The following is a 23447-nucleotide window of genomic DNA, read 5'->3' on the forward strand; positions in this document are numbered from 1 at the left end:
TTACGAGCTTGCCGGAGTCCGTTGGCGTTCCAGAACGCAATCTGTAGGGAAGAGGGAGTTAATGAGGAACTACCCATTTAGCACAGGAGCGATACAAACGCTGCCAGTTTCCTGGCGAGATCCTTTGTGTCTTTGGCTTGAGTGATGGCCTCCAGGAGTTGGTTCTTCTGGAGGGCGAAGTTCACTTCTTGCTTCTTCGCCGGAGTTCCTCCTTTGACCATCTCGGCCCATGAGATGGTTCCGGGGGCGGCGGGGGTCCTGGGGGCGGCGGTCCTGGGAGCGGCGGTGGCGGTCCTGGGAGCTGCGGCGGTGGTCCGGGGAGCGGCGGCTGCTTGCGTCCTCTTCGGTGTCGGGGGGTTCCTCGCTGGTTTCGGGAACTTTGTGCACCCCTTGTAGTTGGCAGTGTGAGTGCCACTACAGTTTGCGCACTTGGCGGGGGCGGTTCTGGGTTTCTGGCATTCCCCAGAACGATGTTCGCCTGCACACTTCACGCAGCGCGGCTTGGCAGTGCAGTGCGTCTGTGAGTGGTGGAAGCGTTGGCAGCGGTGGCACTGGCTCGTCGCTTCTTTCTTGTGGGGCTTCTCCACCTTGACGGAGATGGCCTCGAACATCCTGGTCACGCGGTGGATGTTCTCCGTCTGGTTGGCTGGGACCTCAACCAGAACCAGGGGGAGCTTCCTTCCCTGGCGATGCATCCTGCTGGCGCGCAGGGCTGGGATGCCGGTCTTCAACAGGTCCTGGAGGACCTCTTCCGAGGAGATCCCGACTGGGACTCCTCTGATGACGGCTCTTGCCGGTCGGGCTTCGGGGAGCGAGTAGGTGAAGTACTCCACCTTCTCTTGTTCCAGGAGTCGAGTGAGACCCCTGAATTCCTCCGACGAAGCCGTCTGGATCCTCATGCCGCCGTCAGCGGTGGCGGCAGCCTTGTGGATCGCGATGCCGGCGGTTCTCGCTTTCCTCTGGACGGAGAGGAATTTGGTCGAGTCCAACATTGTGATGGGCGGGACTCGAGTTTTCTTCGGTGGCGCTTCGGCGTCGTCACCGTCGGGATGAGTGGAGGAAGATCTTCTTTCTTCCCCGATCTTGTCGCCCTCTTCGCCGACGCCTTCCATGGCGTCGTTGACGAGCTGGTTCGCAATGATGGCGATGCTCGTCTGGGAGGTGGTGGTTCCCCGTGAAGTGGAGGGGACGATGTCGGAGTCGGGGGCGGCTGCAGGGGTCGGCCTGCTTACCGCAACGTCGCGGAACGAGGGGGCAGTTGTCGTCTTTTTGGACTTGGAGCCCTTGGTGGACTTCTTTGATGTCTTCGCGGATTTCTTCGCCTTTTCTGGCACGGGGCGGTCGAGCGGTGCCAGCTTTTGGCTGCTCGGGGCGCTGGGGCGCAGGTTCAAGACTTCCGTCGGGATGGGGGAGGCGTTCCTCGGTGTCGTGAGGCGGCTGCCTTCCTGGCTCGACGAGGGGCGGATCGCAGGGCGGGGTTTGGGTTTTGCCCCCGAAGTGGTCTGGAAGGGGTAGAAATTAAAGCCGGGCTCCGGCGATTTCTTACCCCTGGTCCTCTTGGGGATGGATTGACCGTCCTCGTCCTCGAGGTCCGCCAGGGCAGCAAACTTGTTGCTGGTGGCGAACGGGGCGTCCCTTGTTGGGGACCTGGGGAACGACCTCTTCGAGGAGAATGACATCTCCGAAAAGGCCGGGCTGAAGGACCTCATGGTCCTGGGGGTGGCGGCGGCAGCGGTGGTGGTGAGTTCGCCGATGGCCGCCGTGGTGACGGCCATTTGGAGCTCGAGTCCTCCGAGCCGGGTCGCGAAGTTCTCGGTGAACGCCTCGAACTGCTGCTGCAGGTGTTGCTGCTGCTGCTGGAGGGCCGCCGAGAGGGACTGTTGGAGGGACTGTTGAAGTCCAGCGAAGAGTTCCTCCATCCTGGTGGAACTCATCTTGTCGGGGGTTGAATCGCACTTCACTGAATGTCCATCAGGGGAAAGGGCGCAGAAACGTCTTTTGTCGTTGCACTGCTTGCAATGCACCGCTCACTTCGCAGCTCACGGGCACTGTTCTCTTGGAAAGATGTGTGGAGCGCAGCAGCGCCGCTTCCCGTCCGGCGTTGGATGGGTGACCGCTACTTGTCGCAGCAACGGTGTCCGCTGTCCGACGTGGATGGGTGGGCACTGGGTCGCACTGGATGCAGGGATGTCGCAGAAAATTCGCTGTCGGGAACGATGCTCTGAAGACACGTCTTCTCGCTTCGAACGCTCGACTCGGAATAGTAGTAGTAGTAGCTTCGACAACTGACCTGACCGACCGACCGTACGTACGAACGTTCGAAAGTCAACTGAAAATTTGCGTCGCTTGAACGGCCGTTTTATAAACTCGATGAGTCATACGGCGACGCCATTGGTGGATTCGTTTTTAACGCGAGGTGGAGCTGCCGTAACTTATAAATAGTCTCCTAGAATGAAATTTTGACGGTAGTTCCATAACGAACTTGGTCGAAGCTACGTCGTTTTGTACGAAGAATTTCCTAATTTTATCAAGATGACCGGTCGTGGTAAAGGTGGCAAAGGATTGGGTAAAGGTGGCGCCAAACGTCATCGCAAAGTTCTCCGCGATAACATCCAAGGTATAACGAAACCGGCGATCAGAAGATTGGCTCGTCGTGGTGGTGTGAAACGTATTTCCGGTCTCATCTACGAAGAAACCAGAGGTGTGTTGAAGGTCTTCCTCGAGAACGTCATCCGTGACGCCGTAACTTACACCGAACACGCAAAACGTAAGACCGTCACCGCCATGGACGTCGTCTACGCCCTGAAACGTCAAGGTCGTACCCTTTACGGTTTCGGCGGTTAATTTTATCATTTTATGACGTGTATATCCGCACCCTCAGAGGAATAACAACAACCCCCCCCCCCCGCAGGCAAACAAAAAAAAAACGGTTCTTTTCAGAACCACAAAATAAATCAAGCGAATTAAATATGTTGCTCATATGTGTTTTGTCTTTAATTCGAAATAATAATAATAAAAAAAAAAAAAAAAACGTACGGAGTGATCATTTTAATTTGTGATCCAGGTGGCCTTGACAATTTTGACAGTTTTAGGTTAGAACCTGGAAAAAGCGAAAAACTTTGACAAGTAATAAATAAATCCTCTCATCAAATGACGATCGTTACATCCAGTCGGTCATTAAGACACTAAAATAGCTTGAGGTTTCAAAAAAGAATGTTTTTGCCATGATGAGTAAATTTGAGGTTATGTCAAATGTGGGGTAGAAGTTACTCTCAGACGTGACTTGAAACAAAATCTCATAGCCGCCTACGTCACAAAATAAAACGATTGATTGTATTAGGATGTTCGAGACGGAGAGCACGTATAGGCAACCATCGGTGTCTGTATGCATGCATGCGTTCTTAACAGTTTCATGTGGGAAATGTGCAAAAATTTACGACGAATCGGAATGTTTCTTGAATTAAATAATCAATAGATAGTTTTGTCGAGTTCGTGCTTTCGTCGGGCGTTGAAATTTTCTAAAAATTACGATAAAAAGTCGTAAAAATCATCTTTCTTGGTTGAACGCAATCGAAAATTTTCCGTTCAGTCTGCGCTCGTATAATGAATTAATTAATTAATCGATTTAACTTCTTAAAATGGATCTTTTTCGATAAATCAGTATGAATAAATTATTAGGTTTTCTTTCGATCAAAAAAAAAAAAAGTAACAGAAATTCCGATATTTATGCGTTTGTTTTATTAAATCTAACGACGTTTGGCTAAGTGAAATCGAAAAGACTTTTTTGGTCTCATGAATTGTAAACGTCAAATTAACATTCAATTGACAGCTTCGGAAACACTAGATTTACAAGCGCCCTGGACGTTTACACACGCCGTGCTGTAAAAAAATTGCCCAAATCGTCTGCTCTTCACATGCGTTTATAAATTAAAATCACTTTACCCATAATGAAGATTGATCACCAAAGTGGAATCTACCTAAATTATTATCTCAATTAAGACAATATTTCTATTTTTTAAGTAATATTAAAACGTTTTTTATACAGCGCCATCTTGTGTACTTTTTGTGCACCAACTACAAAATTGACAGAATTGACAGATGATGAAATTTACAAATGTCAGATGTGACAGTTCCCATAAATTTTGAAAAATCCAATTATTTAAATTAAAATTTTACGGCCAAAAAGTTTAATACAACTCTTGTGCGTTGACCATTTTACAGAGCTCAATGATTAAAGCACTCCGGGGCTACGCCGTCGTGCTTCAAACTGATTTCGCGCTGTAAAATGTAAGTTACCACACGCGACTGTAAATAACTATTAACATGATTCTCATAGGTAGGTTGTTGGTTTTTTTTTTTTTGGCGAAAAAATCAATTCGTTCGAGTTGAATTTTTGGCCCTGAGAAGGGCCGATGTGAAGATGGTCTTTTATACAAGTTTTTGTTTTTCGTTTGAGAAGACGACGACGAACGAATTAAATTTAAGGCTTCTTTTCGGTCTTCTTTGGCAACAAAACCGCCTGGATGTTAGGCAAGACACCGCCTTGGGCGATGGTCACGCCGGAAAGGAGCTTGTTTAACTCCTCGTCGTTCCTTATGGCCAATTGAAGATGTCTCGGAATGATACGTGTTTTCTTGTTATCTCTGGCGGCGTTTCCTGCCAATTCGAGTACTTCAGCGGCGAGATATTCCATAACGGCTGCCAAATAAACGGGAGCACCTGCACCCACTCTTTCGGCGTAGTTTCCTTTACGCAGAAGACGATGAATTCTGCCGACGGGGAACTGAAGTCCGGCACGACTGGAACGAGACTTCGCCTTTCCCTTCACTTTACCGCCTTTTCCTCTTCCGGACATGTTGTTGTTTGTTGTATTACGTTAAACAGCCAAAACACCACACCTACTGCGACTGACGACACGAAGCGCACGGACAAACGTACTGCTTCAAATAAATGCCGAAAGCGTGGAAGGCTAGAAATTTATATGGTCGGTACAGCGCCATCTCGTTAAGGCAATGGTCGAACGACGAACTAAGGTGGAGCGTCTGTTTGACGCTCGCTCGTTATAAATAGAGGGATTTTAGGTGTGCGGCGTTATTCTCTGACGACCTGTCGTGCTGAGAACATCACTTGTGAATTCGCTCGAAGCCACAAATCTCCAAACCATCTTTCGAAATGGCCGCATCTGGTACCTGGGACCTCAACACCATGACGGTGGACACCTTGGATCGCTTGATGGAAGTGATCGCCATGCGTCGGGAATTTCTCGTCGCAATGGGTGCCCCGTCAACGTCTGAGCCCCAACCCAATTCGGCCCCCATCGACTCCGACCCGGAAATGGACGTGGAAGTCCGCGAAGAGGGTGAAGCCAAGAAGAAAGGAAAGAAGAGACAATCGAAGGAAGAACAAGAAGAAGGGTACGAAAACCCCAAAAGAACGTCGAAAAGATCGACTCCGAAAACCCCCAAACCCGTGGAGACGAAGAACATCTTCGAAAAACTCCGCAACGACGACCATCAAGACGAACCGGAAAACGAGAAGACCGAAGAAAAGGAAACAAAAGAGGACGAACCGCGCCGGAATAAGGTAGGTGATAATTCTGGACAAAATACTACACCGATCATTTTAAGAGACCGAACGAAGTGGACGAGAGTTTGCGCCGCTCTCAAAAGGAAGCACATAAACTGGACGAAGGCAACGTCAACGAGGGAAGGAATCAAAATCCAGCCGGAAACGGTACAGGATTACCGGGCAATGTACCGGTTCCTGAAGGAAGAAGGCCAGGAATTCCACACTCACCAACTCAGGGAAGAAAGGCGACTGAAGGTGGTGATCAAAGGAGTCCCGCAAGAAGTCACAGAGGAAGAAATCAAAGAAGAATTGCATCAAGAAGGATATCCGGCGGAAATGGTCCGTCGGATGAAAAATCGAGAAGGGAAACCACGACAGTGTGTCATCGTGGAGATTGGTAAGGATTACAAGTCGATATATAATAAAAGGAACATTTTAGGTCTGTGCGTCACCGTCGAGGCGCTGAGGGCGCGCACGGAGGCACTGCAGTGCCACCGGTGCCAATTGTTCGGGCACGTGCAGCGGAACTGCTTTGCAGAATACCGCTGCATGAAGTGCGCCGGCAATCACAGCACACACGAGTGCACGAAGCAAAGGACAACGGCCGCGAAGTGCGCCAACTGCGGGGGAGAGCACATCTCCGCCTGGAGAAGGTGTCCCGAGCGGCCAGGAATGGAGAAGTCAAGGGAACCGAAGAAGTGGGCCGAAATCCCGAAGAAGCCGCAACCAACACTCAAGGAAATTCAGCAGGAGGAAAGGAAGAAAAAAGAAGAGGAGAAACCACACTCCTCCAAAAAATCGGAATCAAAGTCCGCCCCAAAAACGGACACAGGTAAGTTAGCTGAAGAACTGTCATCTCTATTGATTCAATTTCAGGCTAAAAATCCAACGGATGAGGAAATCCTCCAATTCCACAAAACCATCGGTCGCATCATCAGGATGACCGCGAATTAAGAAGAACACTTTGAGTGGGAGTAAGAAAAAAAGAAAAAATGAAGAAACAACTGGCGGACGGTTTGAAAATCGCCGCCTGGAACGCAGATGGGATCAGGAATAAGAAGCAAGAGCTGGAGCTCTTCCTCAAGGAGAAGGAAATAGATGTGGCCCTCTTAAATGAGACCCATCTATCAGGTAAGGACAGTTTAAAATTTCAACATTTTTATTGTTTTAGAAAAGACAGAGAAAACAGACAAGGAGGGGGTGTGGCCATTCTCATCAGGAAGAACATCCAGCACCACCCACTCAACAACACAGCCGCCAATGAAAACGTGGAACAAACCGGAATCGTGGTCTCCACGAAGAGCGGTAAACTCGCGTTGTTCGCGGTTTACTCGCCGCCAGGAGCACCAATCGACGAAGAGGAACTCGACGAAATCTTCAAAAGGAGGGAACCGACGATCGCAATGGGCGACTTCAACGCCAAACACATCGTCTGGAACAGCAAAATCACCAACACGCAAGGAAGAAAACTTTTAAGGTACGTAGAAAATCGAACACTCACCGTTATTTCCACAGATGAGCCGACAAGATACCCGCCTGGAAACTGTGGACAGCCGGACATCCTGGACATCGGAATCATCAAGGACATCAACAAAAGGTTCAAGCTGGAAGTGGAAGACGAGCTCAGTTCCGATCACAACCCGATCGTGCTGACGCTGGACGGAAGCCGAAAGCGAGAACCAAGGATCATCGAGAAGGTCAACTGGAACAAGTACGAAGAAAACTTCACCATCGAAGAAATCGACATCAACAACGGAGAAGAACTAGAAGAAGCAACGAAGAAACTTGAAGGAGCCATTCAATCAGCGATGGAAAAATCCAAAACGAGTAAGATTCAATATGAAATACCAGAGAAAGTTCGCGACGAGATCAAAGAGATCGTCAAGAAAAAAAGAAAAGCTAAAAAAGTGTTTCAGAGAACCCTCGCACCACAGGACAAGAGCGAACTCAACAGATGGAACCACGAACTCAGCGGGATTCTCAGGGAAGAAGAAAACCGGAAGTGGGAAAGAAAAATGGAAGAACTTAACGAAGAAGATCACCCACCATGGAGAATGGCAAGAGCACTGAGGAAGAAAAGAGAAGAAATCCCCCCCCTCGAAACGGAAACCGGAACGGCGTACGAAGACAGGGAGAAGGCAGAAGTTTTCGCGGAGAAGATGGAAGAACAATTCACCAACAACCCCTCACAGGACAGGAACTTCGAGATGGAAACCGACCAGAACGTCCAGCATCACCTCCAGGTACCAGAAGGGTACAGGATGGATGAAGCAACCGAAGAAGAAATCGAAAGAATCATCAAGGACCTCAACCCGAAGAAAGCTCCGGGAAAGGACGGAATCACCAACACGGCAATCCAAAAATTGCCACAGGTAGGTAAACAAGCACTACTGAAAATAACCAATGCAATTTTAGGTCTCCGGAAGTTCCCGGAAGCATGGAAGGAAGCAAGAATCATCATGATCCACAAACCAGGAAAGAAGAAGAAGGACACCGCCAGCTACCGACCCATCAGTCTGCTCTCCAGTCTGAGCAAGGTAGCCGAACGAGTCATCCAAAGAAGAATTCTCGAAGTAATTGAAGAAAGAAAAATCATCCCGGAAGAACAACACGGATTCAGAAGAAGACACGGAACCATCCACCAAACAACAAGGATCACAGACTTCATCATCCAAGGATTCAACGTCTCAAAAGTGACAACAGGAGTCTTTTTGGACATCGAAAAGGCCTTCGACAGAGTCTGGCACCAAGGACTCGTCCGGAAACTTATCGATTTCCGGATCCCGTTGGCCTACGGTAAGTTAATCCACTCGTACCTTACTAATCGCTGTTTTCAGGTCAAAGTCAACGAAGAGGAATCCACCAAGAAGTGGAGCAAAGCAGGAGTCCCTCAGGGTTCTGTCCTAGGGCCGCTCCTGTATTTGCTCTACACCGCGGACGTTCCAACGACGGATGACACCGTCATCGCTACGTTCGCGGACGACACGGCCATCCTGGCCCAAGGAAGACACACCGCAGGACTCGCCAAGAAGATCAACACCCACCTGGAGGAAATCGAAAAATGGACAGAAAAATGGAAGATCAAAGTCAACGGGAAGAAGAGCAACGGAATCATCTTCACGAAGAGACCAAAGAAGCACAAACCAATAAGAAGCATCAAGTTCAGCGAAGAAGACATCCCATGGAAGACGGAAGTCAAGTACCTTGGAATCACCATGGACCAAAAACTTGACTTCCAGAAGCACATCAACGAAGCGGAAATCAAGGCGAAAAGGATCAACCAGGAACTCTACCCACTCCTCAACCGGAGGAGTAAGGTAAGTATTGAAAACAAAATACGTATTTACACTTCTGTTATTAGGCCCACCATGACGTACGGAGCACCAACCTGGAACCAAGCAGACGAAAGAAGAAAGAAGAAACTCCAAATCGTGCAGAACAGGACCCTGAGGAACGCCATCGACGCCCCATGGTTCATGACCAACGAACAAATCCACAACGACCTGAAGATTCCACCCATTGAAGATGTCATCCAGAAGATCGCCAGGAGGCACTTCGAGAAGGCAGCAGAACATGACAACCCAACAATTCGGAAGCAAACAGAGGAAACCACCACGAGAAGATTCAAGAGGCCAAGACTCGCAATGGAAGAAGAATAGAAGAAAGAAGAAGAAGAAGAAGAAAAGGTCCCACACTGGAAACACAAGACCCACCGAAGAAGAAAGAAGAAAAACCACCGAAACAATAGGCCACCGAAGAAAACAAGAAGAAAGAAGAAAACCACCGAAGAAAAGGATCCATGACTGTGGAAGAACACGAAGATCGTGAGACCACGAAAAAGTAACCACAGACCAAATGATGATGTGCGGCGTTTTAGATCGAGTATACTCGTCGTAACGTGCACGTCGTGTCTGTCTCGTTTTCTCTGTTTTTTTAAACGTTTTTATAACTCTACGACCAGAAAAATAAAAGTATAATGCCACCCAAGACCAGCGGTAAGGCGGCCAAGAAGGCCGGAAAAGCTCAAAAGAACATCTCGAAGAGCGACAAGAAAAAGAAGCGCAGGAGGAAGGAGAGTTACGCCATCTACATTTACAAGGTGTTGAAGCAGGTCCATCCCGATACCGGTATCTCCAGCAAGGCTATGTCTATCATGAACAGTTTCGTGAACGACATCTTCGAACGTATAGCCGCCGAAGCGAGTCGTCTCGCTCATTACAACAAACGTTCGACCATAACCAGCAGGGAGATCCAGACGGCGGTGCGTCTTCTTTTGCCCGGTGAATTGGCGAAGCACGCCGTTTCTGAAGGAACCAAGGCCGTCACCAAATACACCAGTTCAAAGTAAAAATCCTCCTCGAGCAGCTTGGAAGTTGGTTGGAAAAACAACAAAAAAAAAAAATCGGTTCTTTTCAGAACCACAAATTCAACTCGAACGAATTAAAAATTTTCGTCTTAATAAACTATAAGTTCCTCAGAGAGAATATAAACGACGATGGAAAAAAAAAAATATATATATATATTTAAAAAAAGTTTGACATCAGAAATGTTAATTAAAAAAGAAAAGAGGAGAGACAACGGCACGCGGTGTTCCCAAGCGGTCACCCATCCAAGTACTGACCGCGCCCGACGTTGCTTAACTTCGCTGATCAGACGAGAAGCGGTGCATTCAACGTGGTATGGCCGTTGCCTGGTAAAATTTTCCAATATGGTAGGTCGTCGTTGACGATTTTTTGTGATTGTTCTATCGTTTGAATGTGACAGTCTTCGATGGTACGCATTTCAGAAAATATACAAGATTTAAAAGAAGAAATTAAATTTTTTCTTTTTTGCGAGTGGCTTTTCTAGTATTTTTTTTTGCGACGAAATGACGAGAAAGAACTCGTCGTATCAGCCGTCAAATTGTTGTTCGTTTGACGATCTGTACGAATCACTTGCGATTAACGTAATTTATAATTTGATTTAAAATTGATTTTACTTACTTGCTTAGATGAAAACGGCACCCACTTGATGTAAACGCCGATACAGACCGTAGATAAATGAACCCCGAACGGGGTTAATTCATGAACTGACCGTAATAGTACGGTTGAAGGTTCGCCGCCGCCGCCGCTACCTGCTTTCTTTCTGCGAACTGATAACAGGGTCGGTTTCTTTGTCCGTTCATTCATCGAAATTCCCACCACTCTGGTCGGGCGAGGCGAGGTGTTGTTGTTTCATGATTTGTTTTCGATTCATTCTTTTTCTGACGTTCGATTCATAGTGATGTGTTGTCGAAAGTGTCGTCGTCGTCACGTTTAAACAAGAACGTTTAAGTGAGTACATATTTCATTTAAAAACGTTCGTCGTACGTCGTTTCTACTCGAAATGTCGACGATTGAGAGGGAATGTTTTGTGAATTTGTATGTTTTTCGTTTTTGTCAAGAACGAATGAAAATTTCGTTCGATTTCTGTCGACCGACGACCGACCGAAAATCCGCCGACATCGACGTAGTTTTGTTTGGAGTGTCGGTAAAATGCAAACAATGCAAGATTTTCGTATTTTTTTTGGTTTGTGGTGTTTGGGTATTTTTTCTTGGATAATAAAATGGTTTCTTCGAGAGAAATTGCTTCTTTCGAAATGAATTGCCGAGAAAAATTAAAAATCGTCGCTCGATGTTCGACGGACGTCTGTCTGATTTTCTCTTTATTTTCGTTAAATTGACGAGAATTTCGCCGTCAAAACTGTTTTCGGTCAAGCTTCGATGATCGGATTTTGTCGTGTGAGGTCATTTTTGAGAAAAAAATGCCGATTTAGCGGAAAAAGTCGTTGAAAAAGTCCGTTCGTCGTATAAATTCGTTTCTCATGGTCGAGTCCGAAATTGACGTCGTTTTTTTTCCGACTTGTTCGTCAAGATCGTTTTCAAAAATCAACTCACACGAAAGGGGACGGTTTTATCTTCGTTCTTGAAAAAATTCGACCTCTTCGGACGTCATCTTCGACCTTTTGGGAATTTTTTTCCTACACTCTGCATGTTCGTCGGTCGTCGCTCCGATCCGTGCTGCGTCTCTTTGCGAGGCGATTTTCGATAACATCGCACGTACTTTTCGACCGTTTCGTTCGTGAAACTTGTAGAGGATGGTTCCAAGTTTGTCTGGTCGAAAGCGTAACTTTCCTGTTATTCGTGGAAAACGCGTAACGTCTACGTCGAACTTGGATGTCATCTCCTTGTTTCGGAAGGTCTTTGTTCGAGTCGACGTTCGATCGGTCCCCGTTCGCTTTTGGAGGTCGGCTGGTCGTCCGGGAAAACTTGAGGTAATCCAGGAGGCCATCGCCGACCGAATTGCTCACGTTCCCGCACCCGGAGGCGGTGATCTTCGCGTAAAGAGAACGATGCCATCACGCGAAAGCTGGATTCGAGGCCCACTGAATTTTCTAACTTGACGAGAAGGCTCTCGTTTAGTCCGCGGTCCGCGCGTTTTCGAACGCGCCAACACTTTGACTTTGGCGCCCAATTCGTTCTGTAAAGTTCATTCGTTCTTTCACGAAGAATAAGTACATACCTGCCCATAATAAATAGAAAAAAAAACACGAAAATATGGCCGACGTAGAAAATCAAGCAGCTTCGACGGTCGCCGGTGCCACTTCCGGCTCCTCACCGGTGAAGAAAGAGAAAAAGCCCAAAAATCCGAGAAGCAAACCTTCTCATCCGCCCACTTCGGAGATGGTCACCAACGCCATCAAGGGTTTGAAGGAACGCGGCGGTTCTTCGTTGCAGGCGATCAAGAAATACGTCGCGGCCAACTACAAAGTCGACGCGGAAAAATTCGCGCCTTTCATCAAGAAGTACCTTAAGGGGGCCGTCGCTTCAGGTTCGTTGGTCCAAACCAAAGGAAAAGGAGCTTCCGGTTCGTTCAAGTTGGCTTCTGCCGTCACCGGTGCAGCTAAGGCTCCGTCCGCCACGAAAAAGAGGTCAACCGCTGCGACCGCGTCGTCATCGGCAAAATCCAAAAAGACGGGCGTTGCGAAACGTTCCGTCGCGTCAGCGCCGACGTCCGCCGAAAAAGGATCCGCCTCTAAGGCCGGTAAGAAGACCGCCCCCGCCGCTTCGGCGAAATCTAAGAAAACTGCCGCCGAAAAGAAGAGCGTCGCCGTATCGAAGGCGAGAAAGGCTGCGTCCGCTCCCGAAAAGAAAGCCAGCGCCGCCTCCAGATCGCCCGTCAAACAACCCAAGACCCCATCGAAAGCGAAGAAATCCAACAAGGCCGGTCCAACGAAGAAACCTAAAGCGCCAAAACCGAAAACGGCGAAAGCCGTCACCGCCAAAGCCAAAAAAACCGCTTCACCCAAGAGAAAGAAGTGAAAAGTCGACGACGACGATGATGATTTAATTTTTTCAACGGCGACGACGACGACGACGTCCTGGTGGTTTCGGGAACGTGCTCCGATCGTATATATCGACGTAGGGGCACCATCGATACAACAAATAAATGGCCCTTTTCAGGGCCACAATTATTTTCAAGAAACGAACGAAAGATTCGCTTAAAATAATGCATACATTCTTGAGATACTTATTTCATTCATAATTTTCCCGCCTCGTAACTCGATATTCCAAACAGTGTTTTACAAAGAATGATAAACTTAATATAATAATGTTGTTTCAAATAGTCTCAGTTAAAAGAAACTGGGTGATAATTTGGCAACATTTCTATTACATTTCATGAAATGAAAAAGAAAAAAAGAAAAACAAAAGTTTATCGTTTTATGTAAGTACGAGTTTTGTGAATAAATCACATAACCTAACTTTTTTTTTTTTTTTTTTTTAATATTTATCTCAAGAAGTTGCATGCGCGAACGATAAATTTTTAATTCGTTGGAAAATAATTGTGGTTCTGAAAAGAACCGATTTTTTTTTTTTTTCTCCTTTTAACACCTTCGTAGATGAAGAATTTGTTAATTCCAGGTGGTCGAATCGTCATCGGATGAAATTTAAGCCCTCTCGCCACGAATGCGTCTCGCCAATTGGATGTCTTTCGGCATGATCGTGACACGTTTGGCGTGGATGGCGCACAAGTTGGTGTCTTCGAAGAGGCCGACGAGGTACGCCTCGCTGGCTTCTTGAAGTGCCATCACGGCCGAACTTTGGAAACGGAGATCGGTCTTGAAATCTTGGGCGATCTCTCGGACGAGACGTTGGAAAGGCAGCTTGCGGATCAAAAGTTCAGTGCTCTTTTGATAACGACGAATCTCACGAAGGGCGACCGTGCCGGGCCTGTAACGGTGAGGTTTCTTGACACCTCCTGTCGCGGGAGCGCTTTTTCTGGCCGCCTTCGTGGCCAACTGTTTCCTAGGTGCCTTGCCACCGGTGGATTTACGAGCCGTCTGTTTAGTTCTCGCCATCTTGGATGAATTGAAATTGAAACTTATCAATTAACGTAGTAGTAGTAGTAGCTTCGACAACTGACCTGACCGACCGACCGTACGTACGAACGTTCGAAAGTCAACTGAAAATTTGCGTCGCTTGAACGGCCGTTTTATAAACTCGATGAGTCATACGGCGACGCCATTGGTGGATTCGTTTTTAACGCGAGGTGGAGCTGCCGTAACTTATAAATAGTCTCCTAGAATGAAATTTTGACGGTAGTTCCATAACGAACTTGGTCGAAGCTACGTCGTTTTGTACGAAGAATTTCCTAATTTTATCAAGATGACCGGTCGTGGTAAAGGTGGCAAAGGATTGGGTAAAGGTGGCGCCAAACGTCATCGCAAAGTTCTCCGCGATAACATCCAAGGTATAACGAAACCGGCGATCAGAAGATTGGCTCGTCGTGGTGGTGTGAAACGTATTTCCGGTCTCATCTACGAAGAAACCAGAGGTGTGTTGAAGGTCTTCCTCGAGAACGTCATCCGTGACGCCGTAACTTACACCGAACACGCAAAACGTAAGACCGTCACCGCCATGGACGTCGTCTACGCCCTGAAACGTCAAGGTCGTACCCTTTACGGTTTCGGCGGTTAATTTTATCATTTTATGACGTGTATATCCGCACCCTCAGAGGAATAACAACAACCCCCCCCCCCCCCCCCCCCGCAGGCAAACAAAAAAAAAACGGTTCTTTTCAGAACCACAAAATAAATCAAGCGAATTAAATATGTTGCTCATATGTGTTTTGTCTTTAATTCGAAATAATAATAATAAAAAAAAAAAAAAAAACGTACGGAGTGATCATTTTAATTTGTGATCCAGGTGGCCTTGACAATTTTGACAGTTTTAGGTTAGAACCTGGAAAAAGCGAAAAACTTTGACAAGTAATAAATAAATCCTCTCATCAAATGACGATCGTTACATCCAGTCGGTCATTAAGACACTAAAATAGCTTGAGGTTTCAAAAAAGAATGTTTTTGCCATGATGAGTAAATTTGAGGTTATGTCAAATGTGGGGTAGAAGTTACTCTCAGACGTGACTTGAAACAAAATCTCATAGCCGCCTACGTCACAAAATAAAACGATTGATTGTATTAGGATGTTCGAGACGGAGAGCACGTATAGGCAACCATCGGTGTCTGTATGCATGCATGCGTTCTTAACAGTTTCATGTGGGAAATGTGCAAAAATTTACGACGAATCGGAATGTTTCTTGAATTAAATAATCAATAGATAGTTTTGTCGAGTTCGTACTTTCGTCGGGCGTTGAAATTTTCTAAAAATTACGATAAAAAGTCGTAAAAATCATCTTTCTTGGTTGAACGCAATCGAAAATTTTCCGTTCAGTCTGCGCTCGTATAATGAATTAATTAATTAATCGATTTAACTTCTTAAAATGGATCTTTTTCGATAAATCAGTATGAATAAATTATTAGGTTTTCTTTCGATCAAAAAAAAAAAAAAGTAACAGAAATTCCGATATTTATGCGTTTGTTTTATTAAATCTAACGACGTTTGGCTAAGTGAAATCGAAAAGACTTTTTTGGTCTCATGAATTGTAAACGTCAAATTAACATTCAATTGACAGCTTCGGAAACACTAGATTTACAAGCGCCCTGGACGTTTACACACGCCGTGCTGTAAAAAAATTGCCCAAATCGTCTGCTCTTCACATGCGTTTATAAATTAAAATCACTTTACCCATAATGAAGATTGATCACCAAAGTGGAATCTACCTAAATTATTATCTCAATTAAGACAATATTTCTATTTTTTAAGTAATATTAAAACGTTTTTTATACAGCGCCATCTTGTGTACTTTTTGTGCACCAACTACAAAATTGACAGAATTGACAGATGATGAAATTTACAAATGTCAGATGTGACAGTTCCCATAAATTTTGAAAAATCCAATTATTTAAATTAAAATTTTACGGCCAAAAAGTTTAATACAACTCTTGTGCGTTGACCATTTTACAGAGCTCAATGATTAAAGCACTCCGGGGCTACGCCGTCGTGCTTCAAACTGATTTCGCGCTGTAAAATGTAAGTTACCACACGCGACTGTAAATAACTATTAACATGATTCTCATAGGTAGGTTGTTGGTTTTTTTTTTTTTGGCGAAAAAATCAATTCGTTCGAGTTGAATTTTTGGCCCTGAGAAGGGCCGATGTGAAGATGGTCTTTTATACAAGTTTTTGTTTTTCGTTTGAGAAGACGACGACGAACGAATTAAATTTAAGGCTTCTTTTCGGTCTTCTTTGGCAACAAAACCGCCTGGATGTTAGGCAAGACACCGCCTTGGGCGATGGTCACGCCGGAAAGGAGCTTGTTTAACTCCTCGTCGTTCCTTATGGCCAATTGAAGATGTCTCGGAATGATACGTGTTTTCTTGTTATCTCTGGCGGCGTTTCCTGCCAATTCGAGTACTTCAGCGGCGAGATATTCCATAACGGCTGCCAAATAAACGGGAGCACCTGCACCCACTCTTTCGGCGTAGTTTCCTTTACGCAGAAGACGATGAATTCTGCCGACGGGGAACTGAAGTCCGGCACGACTGGAACGAGACTTCGCCTTTCCCTTCACTTTACCGCCTTTTCCTCTTCCGGACATGTTGTTGTTTGTTGTATTACGTTAAACAGCCAAAACACCACACCTACTGCGACTGACGACACGAAGCGCACGGACAAACGTACTGCTTCAAATAAATGCCGAAAGCGTCAAGTCAAAATACATTTTATTCAGTATAGTAATGGTATTTACATCGAGTACTTAAGATATTACAGTTTATTTGGCCGCTGGTGAGGCTTTTGGCCTTTTCGGCGGGCCTGGTATTTTATGAACAATTCTTGACTTATTCTATATAAAATTGGTTCTTAAATATGACTACAAAATGTATTTGAAAAATAACTAGGAATTAAAAATAAATGGAAATTTGAAAAAGGTAGAGAAGCAGAAGAAGAAAGTGAGCTCTTCGTGGGTTTCCTGGGATTTTTCATGGGGTTCCTGGAACTCTTCATGGGTGTCCTGGGAGTCTGTGGAAATCCTGGGACTCTTCGTGGGTATCCTTGAGCTTTTCATGGGAATCCTGGAACTCTTCGTGGGTAACCTGATGATCATCTGAGGACTTCGAGGCTGAAAGAGAAACCTGGAAGAGAAAGAGAAGGAGGGAAGTGGTCTCGTCCTGGGAAAGGACCTCTTCATCTCATCGAGATGGGTGTGTCTTCGACCAGCTCCTGGAGAGCTGCGGGTAGGTTAGGGAATGATGCTGAGAGAAGTGCTGTGGGAAGGTGTTTCTGCTTGACAGCAGGTTTTTTGGGAATAGCGTTGATCATGCGGTTTTTAGTAGGAAGCTTGTAAGATGTGTGCAAAGTTTGAATGGCAAGAGGGTTATTGTTACTAGCAAGCGTGCGTGTTATGTAGCGAGTGCGGAGTTTAGTGAATCGATCAGTAATGGGAGTAGTTTTAGTGTGTTCATGCAAGTCGTTAGATGGAAATTCGCGGTCAAGTCGGAAGATTTGTCTAAGTGTGTGGCGTTCGAAAGAAGAAACTTTAAAGAGCATGCGGTTAGAGAGCGAGGCGTAAAGCAGAGATCTGTATTCAAAGATAGGGCGTATGAAAAGTTTGTACGTGTGGTGTAGAGTTTCTGAGCTGCAACCCCGAATCCGGCCGCGAATGCGATACAAAAGGTTTGATCGATTGCGTGCTTTCTTCATCGTCCTTTTCAGGTCCTCGTTAAGGGTACAAGTAGAAGAGAAAGTGATACCTAAGTAAGTGAGAGAATTAGTTTGAGTAAGAGATTGATTGTTTATAGTTAGCCGTGTGTTGAGTTTAAAGTTGAGACGTTGTTTCTGGGCTTTGGGGTAGGTGAAGCAGATGGATTGGCATTTGGTAGGGTTGGTTTTCACTCTCCAGGTGTTTGTCCATTTTTCGACTCGATGAAGTTCTTTCTGGAGGATGTCTGAAGCCTTTTCGGCGCTCCGGTGGCTAGACCAGATTGCCGAATCGTCAGCAAACAACCTCGTTTTGGTCCGGAGGGAATCTGAAATTGGAAAATCACTGCAGTATATAATGTACAACAAAGGTGACAGGACGGAGCCTTGTGGGACTCCGGCCTTTAGTGTAAAGGTGTTAGAGAAGGCGTCGTTGAATTTGATCCTGCAGGATCGGTTGGTGAGAAAGGAGACGATGAGCTTTGTGAATTTAAGATTGATTCCGAGATTGATGAGTTTTTGCACCAGACCGTCGTGCCAGACCTTGTCAAATGCTCTTTCGATGTCTAAAAAGGCACCTACGGTGCACTCTCCAAGGTTGGCGTGTCTGATGATGTCGGTTTGCAAGTCTACTAAAGGATTTTGAGTGCTACGTTCTGATCTAAAGCCGAATTGTTGTTGCGGAAGCAAGTTATGAGTTTCGAGAATGATTTTAAGTCTGTTAGTTAAAACGCGTTCAAAGATTTTGCCTAGGATATTAAGTAGTGAAATAGGGCGATATGACTTAGGGTCTGAAATAGGTTTTCCCGGTTTTAAAATCATGATCGTATTCGCTAATTTCCACGCGGTTGGAAAATAAAGGTTAGTTAAACAATTGTTAAAAATAGCGGTTAATGCATGAAAGCCAGAGTCTGGTAAATTTTTCAAAATGATAGGTTTAATCTGATCGGGGCCCGGAGCTTTGGTTGTTTTTAAATTGAAAATGATTGATTTTACTTCGCGAACTGTTACTGGGTCGGTTAAGTGCTCATCGTTGTGGGGATATGGAAGGGGTTCGATTAGTGGAATATCGCGCATGGTTTGAATGTTGGCAGAGACTTTTTCGAAAAAGGGTTGATTGAAATGGGGGTCGTCGGGGACTTGATGGATTTGTTCGAGAAGATTGGCAAAGCACTCGGCTTTGTCCTGGGAAGAGTGGTAAACGTTGGGGCCTTCGATTAGATTTTGATTAGGTTTAGAAAGTTGACCAGAAATTGCTTTGAATTTTGACCAAAATGCTTTACCGTCACGGTAATCTAAAGATTCGCAGGTTTTGACCCAAGTTTCCTCTTTGAATTGATTGATGTCGCGGCGGATTTTGGCACTGAGTTTATTGATAAGGGTTTTAAGAAAGGGGTCGCGGGTTCTGACAAAGTCGCGGTAGATTTTACGTTTTTCTTTAATTAGTCTTAGAATACGCGCAGGTAGAGGGGTTTTGTCCTTCGGAATGGATTTAATCTTAATGGCTTTAAGTTTGGCTGAAGTGATGGCTGAAGTTAATGACTCTACTTGATGGTCGATTTCTACCTGAGAATTTACTGCGGTAATGAGTGGAAGGGTAGTATTAAGTTCTTCTCGGAAAAGTTCCCAATTCGCGTTTTTGTAATTGAAGATTTTGGTAATTTCCGGCGCCGGCTGAGGGCCATTAGTAAAGAAATTAGCAATTAGTGGAAAATGGTCTGAGGTTACGGTGGTGCCTATTGAGGTTTCGCTGTCGAATAAGTGAATTAGGTTTTCAGAAATAAGAATGTGGTCAATAATAGAGCAACCTTGATGAGAAATAAAAGTGGGGTCTTGGTTTTTAAGACGGTAAAAAGGGAATTCGCTAATTAATTGGGAAAGAAGTCTGCCGTTAAGATTGGTTGCGTGGTCTCCGAAGTCTGAGTGTCTGGCGTTAAAGTCGCCCATTATAATTGAAAATGGAAGATGAGAAGCATAGTTAAAAAGTTTAGAAGAGACGCGGTTGTTAGGCTGATTATAATACGAAAAAATAGTGATAATGTGATTATTTAACTTGACGTCGGCGGCAACGAGTTCTAAAGAAGATAGGTTGTCAGGAAGTTGATGTTTTACTGATTGAAAGACCGTAGAAACAAGAAGCGCGGAGCCGTGAAAACGGTTTGTTGGCGGTTTATGGTAACAAGAAAAATTTTTGACTTTAATCGCGTAATCGGAATGAGTTTCGGTGATGGACAAGATTTTGATTGAGTCTGATTCAATAAAGTGTTTGACGGCGTTGAGTTTTCTGTTGATTCCGGAGACGTTAACCGTGGCGATATTCACGCTGTTAGGAAGGGGGCCCCCGCCGGGAAAGACGGGGGAGGTCGCAATGGGAGGCATCGCAACGGGTGTTGGGACGAGACGTGGGGGCGAATCTACTCAAAGGAGAAGTAGATCCGCTGACCCACATGGTTTATGCGGGTTTTGGTGCGGAGGACGGTTTTTGACGCAGACTCGACGAGTTCTGCGACTTTGGATCGTTGATGCGGGAACAGGTCGTAGAGCATTTTGGTGACAAAAGTGATGGTTTGACGCACAGAGATGGGTTGGGGTTCGGGGTCTGCGAACTCAGGTGGGGGCAGCAAGATGATGGTTGGGGCGACGGGCGTGTCGCTGGTGACGACTGCGTCTTTGATCTTAGGGCATTTTTGTGACCAGGCGGGATGGTCTCCTTTGCAGAGGAGACAGGTAATTGTGTCAGAAGGACACTTGTTGGCGGGATGGCTTTCGGGGCATTTAGGACAGGCCAACTTGTTGTGGCAGGAGGAGGCGGCGTGCCCAAGCTGGAAGCACTTGGTACACTGAAGGGGAGCGGGTTTTTGGGGGGCTTTGGAAGGCTCGCACATGTAGCGCTTACCGAAAAGGATGATTCCTTCCTTGAGGAGGAAGTCAACTGTGGCGGTGGAGGTTGTTAGGACACGGAGAAGATTACAGAAGTTGCCCGTCTGTCTGGAACGGATGCGCCAGACATTAGAGCATTGGAGATGGAGGTCACGGATGGCGTCTAGGACTTCATCGTTGTCGATGTCGTCCTGGATGTCTTTAATGACGATTGACATTTGCGGAGTTTTGGGGGCATTTGGGGGGCTGGTTGTGCTGAGGGCTTACGGTGCACTTGCACGATTGAAATGGTCGGGCAGGCGGTGGCAGTGCAGAGATGAGATTGGAAGTTTGCCGGAAGGGCTTTGGTGGTAACTAGGAGCGCAGTGCGGTTCCAGTTAACCACAAGATTGGAAATGTCCTTGACAAGCAGGGACGTTGTTAGGAGTCCGTAGAAGGTTTTTTGTGTGGAGAAGGCCTGAGGGATGTTTCTGATTGTGTACCGAAAAGGGTACACATTTTGGGAGGATGTCATTTTGATGGAGTTATTAGAAGAGAAAGAGAATGCTCTCTCCCGAGGAGGAGAGCTGGGTGGAGTAGGGGTTCTGTTTCCGGTAAAATCAGACTTACCGGATGACGCTGTTTGCTGGTTTGATGAACTTGCACCACTGGCACTTGCACCGCTGGCACTTGCACCACTGGCACTTGAACTCGAGGTTGCACTTTTCACGGCGCGAGGACGAAGGTTGTGAGTACTCATCGACGGAGCGCGATGATGCGTACTCAGAGAACACTTCAAGAATGCCGAAAGCATCATCATTTGGTCGGTGGCTGCTTTTACGTGGTCTCACGAGTTTTCGTGTTCTTCCACAGTCGTGGTTCATTTTCTTCGGTGGTGTTCTTCATTCTTCTTGTTTTCTTCGGTGGCCTTTTGTTTCGGTGGTTTTTCTTCTTTCTTCTTCGGTGGTCTTGTGTTTCCAGTGTGGGACCTTTTCTTCTTCTTCTTCTTTCTTCTATTCTTCTTCCATTGCGAGTCTTGGTCTCTTGAATCTTCTCGTGGTGGTTTCTTCTGTTTGCTTCCGAATTGTTGGGTTTTCATGTTCTGCTGCCTTCTCGAAGTGCCTCCTGGCGATCTTCTGGATGACATCTTCAATGGGTGGAATCTTCAGGTCGTTGTGAATTTGTTCGTTGGTCATGAACCATGGGGCGTCGATGGCGTTCCTCAGGGTCCTGTTCTGCACGATTTGGAGTTTCTTCTTTCTTCTTTCGTCTGCTTGGTTCCAGGTTGGTGCTCCGTACGTCATGGTGGGCCTAATAACAGAAGTGTAAATACGTATTTTGTTTTCAATACTTACCTTACTCCTCCGGTTGAGGAGTGGGTAGAGTTCCTGGTTGATCTTCTTCGCCTTGGTTTCCGCTTCGTTGATGTGCTTCTGGAAGTCAAGTTTTTGGTCCATGGTGATTCCAAGGTACTTGACTTCCGTCTTCCATGGGATGTCTTCTTCTCTGAACTTGATGTTTCTTATTGGCTTGTGCTTCTTTGGTCTCTTCGTGAAGATGATTCCGTTGCTCTTCTTCCCGTTGACTTTGATCTTCCATTTTTCTGTCCATTTTTCGATTTCCTCCAGGTGGGTGTTGATCTTCTTGGCGAGTCCTGCGGTGTGTCTTCCTTGGGCCAGGATGGCCGTGTCGTCCGCGAACGTTGCGATGACGGTGTCCTCCGTCGTTGGAACGTCCGCGGTGTAGAGCAAATACAGGAGCGGCCCTAGGACAGAACCCTGAGGGACTCCTGCTTTGCTCCACTTCTTGGTGGATTCTTCTTCGTTGACTTTGACCTGAAAACAGCGATTAGTAAGGTACGAGTGGATTAACTTACCGTAGGCCAACGGGATCCGGAAATCGATAAGTTTCCGGACGAGTCCTTGGTGCCAGACTCTGTCGAAGGCCTTTTCGATGTCCAAAAAGACTCCTGTTGTCACTTTTGAGACGTTGAATCCTTGGATGATGAAGTCTGTGATCCTTGTTGTTTGGTGGATGGTTCCGTGTCTTCTTCTGAATCCGTGTTGTTCTTCCGGGATGATTTTTCTTTCTTCAATTACTTCGAGAATTCTTCTTTGGATGACCCGTTCGGCTACCTTGCTCAGACTGGAGAGCAGACTGATGGGTCGGTAGCTGGCGGGGTCCTTCTTCTTCTTTCCTGGTTTGTGGATCATGATGATTCTTGCTTCCTTCCATGCTTCCGGAAACTTCCGGAGACCTAAAATTGCATTTGTTATTTTCAGTAGTGCTTGTTTACCTACCTGTGGCAATTTTTGGATTGCCGTGTTGGTGATTCCGTCCTTTCCCGGAGCTTTCTTCGGGTTGAGGTCCTTGATGATTTTTTCGATTTCTTCTTCGGTTGCTTCATCCATCCTGTACCCTTCTGGTACCTGGAGGTGATGTTGGACGTTCTGGTCGGTTTCCATCTCGAAGTTCCTGTCCTGCGAGGGGTTGTTGGTGAATTGTTCTTCCATCTTCTCCGCGAAAACTTCTGCCTTCTCCCTGTCTTCGTACGCCGTTCCGGTTTCCGTTTCGAGGGGGGGGATTTCTTCTCTTTTCTTCCTCAGTGCTCTTGCCATTCTCCATGGTGGATGATCTTCTTCGTTGAGTTCTTCCATTTTTCTTTCCCACTTCCGGTTTTCTTCTTCCCTGAGAATCCGGCTGAGTTCGTGGTTCCATCTGTTGAGTTCGCTCTTGTCCTGTGGTGCGAGGGTTCTCTGAAACACTTTTTTAGCTTTTCTTTTTTTCTTGACGATCTCTTTGATCTCGTCGCGAACTTTCTCTGGTATTTCATATTGAATCTTACTCGTTTTGGATTTTTCCATCGCTGATTGAATGGCTCCTTCAAGTTTCTTCGTTGCTTCT

The 23447-nt window shown here is 46.2% G+C and overlaps 3 protein-coding genes and 1 non-coding gene across 4 annotated transcripts; 1 reads left to right on the forward strand and 3 right to left on the reverse strand.

Annotated features, from left to right (window-relative positions):
- Positions 1–4480: 4480 nt before the first annotated feature.
- Positions 4481–9784, reverse strand: LOC148169304 (histone H2A-like). The gene is made up of 4 exons (XM_088043592.1): positions 9740–9784; positions 5030–5042; positions 4903–4969; positions 4481–4844 (listed from the first exon to the last, which is right to left on the reverse strand). The coding sequence occupies exons 1-4, from the start codon at positions 9782–9784 to the stop codon at positions 4481–4483; spliced, it is 489 nt and encodes a 162-aa protein (XP_087899718.1).
- Positions 9785–10140: 356 nt separating this feature from the next.
- On the reverse strand, positions 10141–10259 carry LOC148169305 (5S ribosomal RNA). Its single transcript, XR_015770673.1, has one exon. It is a non-coding gene; the product is annotated as a 5S ribosomal RNA (ribosomal RNA).
- A 1884-nt stretch (positions 10260–12143) lies between these two features.
- Positions 12144–12908, forward strand: LOC148169306 (uncharacterized). Its single transcript, XM_088043596.1, has one exon. It carries the CDS (start codon positions 12144–12146, stop codon positions 12906–12908), a length of 765 nt encoding a protein of 254 aa, XP_087899722.1.
- Positions 12909–16209: 3301 nt separating this feature from the next.
- On the reverse strand, positions 16210–16584 carry LOC148169307 (histone H2A). Its single transcript, XM_088043598.1, has one exon. It carries the CDS (start codon positions 16582–16584, stop codon positions 16210–16212), a length of 375 nt encoding a protein of 124 aa, XP_087899724.1.
- Between the last annotated feature and the right edge of the window lie 6863 nt (positions 16585–23447).

This window comes from Gnatocerus cornutus, chromosome 8 (assembly GCF_029298725.1).
Source record: "Gnatocerus cornutus isolate USDA-ARS CGAHR chromosome 8, icGnaCorn1.1, whole genome shotgun sequence".
Classification (NCBI taxonomy): domain Eukaryota; kingdom Metazoa; phylum Arthropoda; class Insecta; order Coleoptera; family Tenebrionidae; genus Gnatocerus; species Gnatocerus cornutus.